The following is an 11,462-nucleotide window of genomic DNA, read 5'->3' on the forward strand; positions in this document are numbered from 1 at the left end:
AGCACAATAGAACTACTTAGCAGTGTATTCCTAATACATTTAGGCGTGAAATTGTCTACCTTTTACAATTTAAAATTTATTTTAATTTTAATTTTATTATATTTGTTTAGATTTAATTCTTTGATATCTATTTAAAATTATACTTTTAGAGTTTAGTATTTATTATTTGCTTTAAGAGTGTACCTAACAATAATAATAAGTAAACCAAACAACAATGTTAAATCAAATGTACCTAACGCTAATTGCGCTAAATATAAAAATTAATTGTACTCAAAATTCACGTTTTAAACTTTATGGTTCAATTTTTTCATAATTCACCTTTTACTGTATAAGATTTTATTTTATTATTTCTTTGAATTTAATTTAATAGATTTATCAACAGAAACACTTTATAGATCAAGTTATTTACAAAAATATCACCACATTTTTTTTTTAATATTTACTTCTGATTCTGTTAAATAATGGACAACTCTATTTCGTACCACCAAGTTCAAAGATCATATAACCACATGGAAGAACAATAATATCAGAATATCAGAATATGTAATAACCAAATTTTGCCTACTTATACTCAAATTGACAAAACAAAATAAATAAAAAAATAAAAATAAAAATAAAAACTCAAATTGAAATATAAATCTAAGGTTGATTTTTTTTCTTTTGTCTGTGAAATAAAATATTTATCATATAACTACGGCAGATACTACTACTATTATTATTATTATTATTCTAAACATCACTGTAATAGAATGTATAACTAATTTCATACAATTTAAACACTTACAGGAATTGACAAAGCTAACTGGGCAAGTCAAGATCAATTTAGTAATTCGTGTGGTAGCTAGCAAAAATACAAAAGAAAAATTCTATATTGCAGTGATTATGCTGGTATACAAACTTTGGCAACACAATAAAACAAAAGTTCCATAGTTTTGGTATTGCCCACTAATTTGAGGGTCATAAATGTTGTGAGCAAGTGAAAGAATAATAGACAAAGTGAAAGAATGCCCCTTTATTATCTTAACACTTTAATCCCTGTAATTTACCCATACTGTTTCTCCCGATAATAGGGAAATTCAGTAAAAATGGTGTGAAGAAAAATAAGAAAACAAAAAATGGATAGGATACGTTCAACCTTACTCAGTCCAGCATCTGGTCAGATGGGATTTGACCAAAAATATCCGGACATGAATCCCACTTCCTTTGCTCCCTTGCTTCCCAATAACCACCTATGTACCGATACACATCACTACCTTTCTCCTTAGTAAACCACTGTGGCCTCCAACCTCGTTCTTGCATTCTACGAGCCTGCATTCCACAAATACAGTATAGTTTATGATATACAACAGATGCAGTATTCTACTTGCAAGACAGATTATCAACCACATAGAAGCATAAAGCAGAAATTTGGACCAACTATTCAATTACTCTTCTACCATAACATAGTACTCTCCCCCTTTGCCCCATAATACTATCCATTCTATTATGGTATGTTCCTTAAAAATACAACTGTCCTCTGTAATAAATTCAATGGTTCTTGTAGGTTGATTTCCCCAACAATACCCCCATTTCCTATGTTGAAATAAATGGTAAATGAAAGACAACGCTTTTTATTTGAGGGCAAGGATGAAGCTATAGAATTTAATTAATTGTACAGAGTACATTATATTTTATATCATTATTTTTTTCCCAAGTATACTTTTGTGGAAGAAACAAATATTTAGATCTCAAGGCATAAAATTGTAAAAACTTGGAATATTTCAATAAAGACAGTTAAGGAGCCATTCTAAGTTTCCTTTTATTTTAGCTCGAAAATTGGAAAGAAGATATTTCCCAAAATGATGTCAAAGTTAGGATGGGTTGATGTTATAAGATCACACTACAAAAAAATTGAAATAAGAATTTCAAGGTGAAAGGAACTAAGGAAGAGCATATCTGATAGTAAAATTAACATCTCGCAACAGGGATCCTCAATTATGTATGCTCTAATCCATTGATAAGTTCAAATTGTTCCTCAATTATGTATGCTCTAATCCATTGATAAGTTCAAATTGTACCTGCCGTTGCCGCTGCTCCAGTCGCAGTTTTTCTGAGTTTGCCTTTTCATACTCTCCATTTTCCAAGCATCTCTGGTCAGGCCTTAGCCGAGAATCTGTTGGTGGCAACTTTTCCTGTCAATGACCCAAGCTGAAGTCAATCTCTTAAATTATAGATCAAGAAAGTGGAAAGGAGAACTTGGGAAACCACTATCAAGGTTATGCCTTAAGCACTCATGGGGTTTTAGATACAAGTATAATTCATTTTGTGGCTTCAAATTGTACATTGCAGAGAGGATAGAGTCTATTAGGGCCAAATACTTGTTCTACTTCATCTTTTTCTTTCAGTGTTCCAATTATACACATAACAGTTGTAAGATCTTTGGTTGTATTTGTTTGAAACAAAGCATAAAAATATTAATTAAAGCCGTCAACAATAAAATAAAATATAATATGTTACACTATAACTCACTCCTCCCAAGCATATTGTTACTTATGACTGTTTTCCATGTCAAATTGACCAAATTTTGACTTGAGTTTTAAGATAAATCAAAATTTTGAAAACACAAATTATAAGAAAATACATAGCAAGGATTACTTGTCTGAATAATAAAAAATTTCAGAAACTTAAAATTTAGTATGCCACAAAAAATGGTCAAAATTAGTTTTAACTGACCCTCAGGGACACTGGACACTGAACACTTGAAACATATAATCTGGATGTATAAGCACAATATGCATGTATACATTTATGCATCAGTTTACAATAGCTTAATAGAAGGAATTAACTATAGCATCTATGAAACTCAATATAAACCTTCTATGCTGCATTGCTGCTAGATGTATCTGAGCAAAACGAAAGGATTCAGCAGAGCAGATAAAACATCAACATCACAGAGATTGCATGAGTGGCATTACCACCAAAGGATTCCAATAGAAGACAGATAAGGTTACGAAAAGATGAATACACACCTTCAGACCAGGGGTGAGCTCATTCAAAGTAATGGCAAATCGTGTCAAATTATATCTAGTTGGATCTTTAGGAGGCTTGCTCCGTTTCCAAAGCAAATGAGCTTCTGAAAGAGAGTCAAATGAATTTCCTCTGGTGCAATCTCCATTCATATAGAACATGCTCTCATCCCATTTCCCAAATAAAGTAGCTACTGTCTTCCCACTCTTATCTTGGACAATTCCCTGTACCTGCACGAGTAAAACTACTTTAAGCATTCAACTTGAAAACCCAATAAGCCACCTCCCTTCACCCTAGCACTTCCTGCATATTTCCCTTAACTAAAGTAGACGAGTAAAACTAATATAAGCATTCAACTTGAAAAGTCAATAAGCCACAGTAATCTTTCAATCTCTATTTCATTATCAGCAAAACTAAGATAAATGGTCTGCTGATCTTACACATCATTCTAGAAGTTTGCATAACAATTCTACATAATAGTAAACACCATGAACCTAAACTGTTAGTTTGAGTGAGAACGAGAGAGGGAGAGAGAGTGTGAGAGGCACCTGATGGGGATTCCGATCTATAATAGACTGCTCCTTAAATTTCAATTTACATGAGTAGTTGCGATTCCCTTGGATACGCATCGTCCCATAGTGATCACAATATAGTTTTCCTAGAATTAAATTATATATGGATGTCGTTACCTGTAGCATTAGCAGGTCAATATTCAGAAGTCAAAAATGTAAATATGACAAAGATTGGAAGACTCAATCAACCATCTAAATTACCTTGCTCCATTGGAAAACTTCTCCATCATCAAATTCTAGAGTTAAAACACCAACAGGATCCAGCTGGATTGAGCGACCCCAAAATTTGCTTTTCAAATTGCTATCACCCCAAAACTTCCACCCTGTACCCTCACAATGGCATGCTATAATCATAGGGTGATGGCTTACCTGAACCAAAATAGAACCATTGCTTAGTGAGAAGCATATTCAATGTATAAGTGTATAACTAATAAGGAAAAGGAAACAACACCTTCATCTCTAGACCTGTGACAAGGACATCATAAATGCATGGGAATAAAGTTGCAGGTTATTGCCCATCTAAGAATCATTGCTAAAATTAAGTGCACCAGAGAGTAACGAAAGTTCTATTGCAATTTATTATTCCCATATTGAGGCATATTCCTAACAACCTCATGGTATTGACTATTGAGCTTTTTTCTCTAAAAAGTAATACAAAGTAATAATAATACAATAAAATAAAGAAAACAAACATCTCTGACCTCTAATATCTTATAAATATTAATATACTTAAAATGGCATTTTATGATGGCAATGAAAAATACATGGACAACAAATTCAAGCTGCATACAAATTAGATAAAATCAGAATCAGCTGAATGATTGAACAAAATTCAGTTCAACGAATGATCCAATGTAATTCAAAGGTAAGTCCATCAACAGATGGACAAAGAAGTTGCAACTGTAAGGTTAATGATTATGATAATAAGGTAATAATATGATAAAAATGAAACAGACACAATATTGGTGGATATTGCGACAAGTCGAATTCCACCCAAGAAGCATGCAAAGGTGGGGTCCTCCCAACTTGAAATCAACACTGAAATATCAACATTTGAAAACTGGTCTAACACACTAACTTGGAGACGACAGAAATGAACAAGTAGTTGAACCAGAATCACATGGAACTTGATTGGACTGAGATAAAATGGTAGAAAATTTTTGGGAAACTTTTAAAGCATATATAGTCACTTTGTGATTTTAAAGACCAATTAAAATGAGTTATAACCAGTTAACTGAAGGTGTTCTCTAGAATGCAATTTCTCTCCTTATCAATAAAAAATCTTACATTTCTATAAAAATTATGATTAATGGTAGTCATCTATTACCTGCAACTATATCATGATTTAAGAACAGAAGAATGAACTTTGAGATGAATCATCCAAATGTATAAATTAAGGCATAAACAGCATTAATTTAAGCAATAAAGTCACCTTCTCTGAGAAAAATCGGACACCTTTATCTGGATAGTCAGCCTCATAAGTTTCCCCTAATAATGGATTGAATGGCTTGCAAATTCTTCCTTCTGTAGAGGCATATGCAGATACAGCAAATGCTGCTACATTCAGAATCCTCAGGAGGCTGTTACCCTACCAGAAAACACAACAAATGATTAGGCACAGAAAAAGTCAAAGCGTACAAGTTGTGCCAATGCAGGATATAGATCTTATGATGTTAATAAATAAATACGCCATATCAAGTGAAAAAACATGAATACTAGATAATCACAAAGGTATTCCCATTTTGGGATACAATGACAAGCATGTTAATGCTTTATTTTGACACCCAAAGTAAAATTTAAAATCATAGCATATTGCATACTAAGGGGCAACAAGCAGGGTTGGAACCTTTGGAGTACTCCAGTGGATGTGTTAAGAAATAGAAAGTGTAATCTCACTTACTAGTTAGGAAACAGACACTGGTAAGAAATTTAGTGTCAAAGAAATTTCCTCAAGGACATAAGCATTCAAAGGATTCTATTTAAAGGTTTTACCCTTAAAGATTTTTGCATGATCATTACCAATTTGGCAAAGATCATTCATTTTGACAATACAATATGACACATCTATTTTGATACCATGAGAGTATTTTTCTTTCCATTTGTGTGGCAAATTTTCAAAATGATAGTCGCAGTATAAGTACGAATTCACTACTGTCAAGTAAGAAACCAAAATGTAACTTCTTTATATAATTTCTTGAGAGAAAAATGCCTAGTTTCTGAAGCTATAATTCTTCAAGACCACTTTGTATAATAATTGTTATTATTATAATAATTGTTATGTTATTTTTTTTATAAGACTAGTATCTCATAAAAGTTTATTGTCACACTAAGCAACAGATAAGTAAAGTCCGATACTATTTACCTATTTGATAGTAGCAAAAGCATAACCAAATAAAATTCAAGTATTTTAAACAAAATAAAGAATATCTAGGAATTAAGTACTAGATATGTTTCAGTGTGGCAAGAACGCAAGAAATTAAAATTTCACTTTGAACTGGTTGGTACAAAATGCTACATAAAAGAGAGGATAACAATTGATCAGTCTATTTTAAGCTTTTAATGATAGAGTGCTTTTCACAATTGACATAACCTTATTTTTGGATCAAGCACAGAGTAAGCATTTATGACTTCTCACTGGAATATTGATAATATACATTACTAGCTTTAATCTTAAAATTCCACCAACTTTCTCTGTTTTTAATCTTGCATAAATAACATAAATTTCTACACTTCAAGAAGAAACATGATCATGCATTATACTTTAATAATTATTTGATATTATTTAGTGCCAAAGGAACTTGACTGAATAACAAATTGAAATTCACCAGAAGATCTTGTTCTCATTCTTCTAATGCAAATTCCCTTCTCACTCCCAATAACGATTAATATGTTTTCCTCATATTCTACATTATACATAGCTAACCAAAAACCTCAATAAGTCAAATAGTATAGAAATTTCATAAAACCATGAACATCTATTTAATTCCTTTGAATAAGCATCCTCACAAAAAGCAGCCAATTAGGAACAGTTCACTTAAATCATCTGAAGTTGGTAGCAAAATGGCACAAACATTAGATTATAAATGAGTTGAACATATAGATCAGATGAATTTTTAAAGTAACTGAGTATTCAAAAAGAAGCGGAATCTCATTTCCTTACTCTTTTGCCCCATTCATAAGCACGATCCACAAGATATGAATATTCCAAGTCTTCAAAACTCTTTTGCAGCGAAGAAAGAGGTTCGTTAAAGTAGACAGGCAGGCAAACTTTTGTCAAGTCCTTCCCAATATTGTCTTTAATCATTGACCACAGACTCACTCCTTTCTCTTTCTCAACAGGATCTGGCAATTTCTTCCGACGCTTGATATAAGGAAACTTAGTTGAAGCAGACCTAATAATAGGGTCAACACTCTCATCTGATGCAAAAGCATATAGATCGTCATCTTCTGAAGAAAATGAGGATGTCCGACAATCAGAACCATTGCTTTTAAAAGAACTTGATGACAGAAAATCCCTGGTATCAAAAAAGGTGTTCTCTTCTTCATCTGTGTCTTCCTCTGCAGCATCAACCCTTTCGTTGTCATCTTCTGAGTCGCTCACACTAGCTTCTGAAGAAGGCATCCAAAGATATCAAAGTATAAACATAAAATTTGGTTTTAAGTACAAACAGGAGAAAATTTTCCAAATATTTTTGCAGTGCCAATAAAATATAACTGAAATATCACCCAATTCTAATAGGTCCATGAGACCAAGCCGAACTTACAGATCAACTTTATAATTTATCAGATAATTTTGAAGTACGGAAGATGTATGAAATTATGAATCCTTAAAATTTGCAAACAAAGGTAGAAATGAATCAACAATAACTTGGCTTATTTAGATAAGAAAGGAAAAACGAGTACACAAACATAGCTGATTCAGGCATACCACTGTATTTGTCCTGCCTCAATCTAACAGATGGTCCAGCCCCATTGATTTGCCTTTGGCTTTCATCAACCACTGTATTCTCCAAATCAACTTTTTCTGTCTACAAAGCGTAACATAAAATACTACATTAACAACTTTAGAAAAATAAAGCACCATAAACAAATGCATTCTGCAGATGGGAAAAGCTATATAAAGAACTAACACAACAAAGTACAAAGACATTAGTTCATAACAAAGGGGTTACTCAAAGTACAATACAAGATAAAATTAAATTAAGAAATAAGAATCACTACATAGGAGCAGGCCACTCAAGAAGCCAAAATGGTATCCAAGTTCCTTGGGAATCATATCCATTTATTTTAAAAAAAAAAAAAATTTAAATCAATAGTTCATTTTGGAAAATGGGGAAGGACATAATGCGGGTCAAGTAATAGGAAGGAAACTAAAAAATTGGATTATTTTCTAAAGAGCTCAGTTTTAGGTGAACAACCTAATATGCTAAGAGTCTCTAGTAAACAATAGGGATGTCAATCTTAGTCTGAAACCAATGGGCTAGCCCAAAGACCGAGAAGTTTTAGGATTAGGGCCAAAAAAAATTAGCACGTAAAAAAACAGCCAATAAGCCCAATGGCCCAAACAGCTAGCTCGATAGCCCGAGCCACATAAGGCTATTCTTTGTTTCAGAAATGATGCTGAACAAAACTTACATGAAGTTTATATGTAAGCTTATATTTAGTATTTTTTTAATTAAATTTGTAAATAAATATTAATAAATATATTACTCCGTACAAAATAAAAAAAAGTTATGAAAAATACAAAACTTTGTGTAATTATTACATTATAGTATAAATATATTACTTATTTTTAGTTAGAATTTAGAAATGGAGGTTTATATTGATTGAATGATGTAAAAGTTAATATTTATTAGTGTAAATCCGCTAATTTAAATTGAAAGTTTAGAATTTTAATTTGAAAATGTCAAAAGTTTTAGCTGAGCCCACCCAATAAGCCCAACAACCCGAGATTTTAGGGTTAGGGCCAAGAATTTTAAACCCGACCCAAAAAAAATGATAAGCACAAACCGATAAGCCCAACAACCCAATAGTGCTAGCCTGAAACCGAACGGGCTAGCCCGATTGATATCCCTAGTAAACAGAAATGAACTTACAATAGAAGCTTAAGCATAAAAACCATGTTAGTTTCCCTAGTCAAGGTTCATCCTAGAATGGTTACCAGATGAATGGTTACCAGCAATTGCAAGTTTATTGGTTACCAGATGAATGGTTACCAGCAATTGCAAGTTTATTACAGCATTAACAAGGACACAGACAATTCATTGCAGAAGAAACGCGAGAATTTTGAATTTATAGCAAATTGTTATGTACTAGTATTCATAATTGGTACCTCTAACAGGCGAAGTGTGTCAATGAGGAGCCAATGCTTCTGTTTTAGCAGAAACAATTGATTCTGCAGAGATGCAAACTCATCCCTCATAATCTGCTCACTGTCCTGGATGGCAGCCTCACTCACCCGCTCTTCCATCAGGCGCTTTCTTAACTTCTCTGTTGAAACAGAAATGTTATCCAATGGAGCCATTAACTCACTGTTGGAAAGTCTGGGGAACATATCCTTTACAGTTTGCAGTGCTTCTGTCCAAGCAATTCTATCTTCTCTGGTCTCAGCCCTCAAGTGCAGCCTCTTTGTTCCCGTGAAAATTGAAAACCTTTTGTCATCTGATCTGCTCTCACGGATTGATGAAACCTATAAGAAACTACTCAGATTGTAAAAGAGCTAATTGTATAAATTTCATACTATGTGCATTAGGTAAAATTAAAATGGCATTATGGAAAAAACCAAAACAAAATACTAGAATGTGTTCTCGCCAAATAGGCTTAGAGATGAAAAGCACATAACATGTATTGCAAGAGAAAGAAGCCACGACCAATTGATATCAAGTTGAGTTTGTATGCAAACAATGTTACAAACCAATTCACTGATTCTATTTCTTGATTCCAATTCTCAGCAGCACAATTGCTTGAAATATTTTCATTGCTTAAAAGCTATTATCCAAAATAGATATTTTTCCATGAAGAGTTGCATCCAAGTCCATATACAAAGTCAACTGCAACAAGCTGGAAACCATTATAAAGAATTGCATCAAGTAGTCACTTAAGATTACTCCATGTAAGCTCCATTAAGTTTGGCCAAATGATGGAGTAAATGAAGCAGATCCGCCATTGAATTATGCAAGCATGCCAATATTCTAGAATACAATGGAAAGAACATGTACTTACTAGATCCTTCAAACCAACAGACTATGAATGCACAAGGAAGCCTAGTTACTGGTATACAGTCATAAGGAATGTGACTATTGAGTTTTTAGACTTCACTATTATTTAATAACTTCCCATTGTGCTTTTGCCTATTGGGAAGTAATCAGATTGGGAACTTTTTCATTGCCACATCTTTGAACCTTGTTAAATTCAAGTTCAAGCATCTGCTACTCTTGTTCTATATCACCAAATAAGCTGATCTGTGTACTTATGCTACTAAAATCATACTGAATAAACTAACACAAAAAATAATGCAAAATGATCAAAAGAACAGCGCTATTTCTTATCAGCTAAAATCTCCATAAATAGAAGAATTCCAAATAGAATTAGAAAGGCAGATTCACACTTATGAATAACACAGTGTGCTTCAAAACGCAGTCAAAGACAAGAACGCAAAAGTAGTTGAACCTTGAGATGAACTTCGCCGAGAGGCTTTCGGCGTGGCTGTGAGGTATTAGAATTGCTATGCTTATGGGGACGGGATATTCTACGCAGTGACTCCTCGCCGATGACCTTCGAACCTTTCTCAGTTTCGGGACTGACGACGATCTTATCAGGCCCGTGGATCTTGTAGTAAGACAAAACTCCGTCCTGCAATACAAACCACCTCGGCCTCCATCCCTTGCCGTAGTTCACCCACTTGTACAAAATTCCCGAAATGCCATTACCGACTATCTCGTTGATCTTCACTTGCTGCTCTCTCTGGTGTTGCTGGCTATCCACTCCGCCGAACGTCAGCTGCGTCGCCTCCCTCATCGACGGCGGCCGCGACATAGACAACACCTTCGCCGAAGCCGAAGCCGACGACGAAGACTCGGTCAAATTCCGAGTATTAGAACTGGAATTGTTGTGATGATAGTGATTTTGACTGGTGGAGACTGTCCACGAATCGGAGGATCTGGAGGCAGCAGACGACGCCGGAGGCGGCATCGGCGGCGGAGACATGGCCAGCAGCGAGGAATCACGGTGGTTACTGTTAACGGTGGAAACGCAGCAGAAGGGATGCATAGCGTAGCATAACAAAAATTAAATATTCGACGGAAACGTATACTTTATGCTCCGGCGATAATATTCTCATTCTCGTGGAATTATACTCCGCGTTTTCATATTCCTTTCTTTGGGAAATCAGAGTACAATAATATAAGATGAAGCGAGGCGTCAACAAACTGGTGCCGGAGATCAAAACTGGCAAAAGAAATTTCCAGCGATGTATGGTGACGTGGCGGAGGAAAAGGAGAAAACGAGCACGAGAAGGAAAGACCCGGATATTTAGGGGTGCGTTTGGGTAGAACCGTAAAGGTATGAGAGTTTAAATATGGGGCGGTTGAAATGAGGAGTGACTTGGAAGACAGGCCGGCGGACGTGAGATGAGAGAGTGACGGGTGGGTGATCACTGCTTCGACACGTTTCGACAAAACAGTGGTAGAGAAACACGTGTCGTGAAAACAATGGTGGAATACAATTTATACTGTGATAAACTCGGTATTTTTTTATTTTACATTCTGGAGGCCTCCTTGTCTGAGCACAAGGCAATGAGGGATCCCTCTCCATATTTCAGTCAACTTGAAATGTTGGTGCTGGTTTTAGGTTAAGTGATTTATCACTTTAACTAACTTCGTGAAG

The 11,462-nt window shown here is 34.5% G+C and overlaps 1 protein-coding gene across 1 annotated transcript; it reads right to left on the bottom strand.

The window, feature by feature from the left end:
* Window positions 1-803: 803 nt before the first annotated feature.
* On the bottom strand, window positions 804-11,127 carry LOC116002284 (oxysterol-binding protein-related protein 1C-like). The gene is made up of 10 exons (XM_031242387.1): window positions 10,248-11,127; window positions 8,911-9,267; window positions 7,507-7,606; window positions 6,739-7,187; window positions 5,011-5,166; window positions 3,780-3,947; window positions 3,555-3,695; window positions 3,009-3,236; window positions 2,058-2,171; window positions 804-1,308 (listed from the first exon to the last, which is right to left on the bottom strand). Exons 1-10 carry the CDS (start codon window positions 10,845-10,847, stop codon window positions 1,141-1,143), a joined length of 2,481 nt encoding a protein of 826 aa, XP_031098247.1. The 5' UTR covers window positions 10,848-11,127; the 3' UTR covers window positions 804-1,140.
* Window positions 11,128-11,462: the final 335 nt, after the last annotated feature.

The sequence above is a fragment of the Ipomoea triloba genome, chromosome 13, assembly GCF_003576645.1.
Source record: "Ipomoea triloba cultivar NCNSP0323 chromosome 13, ASM357664v1".
NCBI classification, from domain to species: domain Eukaryota; kingdom Viridiplantae; phylum Streptophyta; class Magnoliopsida; order Solanales; family Convolvulaceae; genus Ipomoea; species Ipomoea triloba.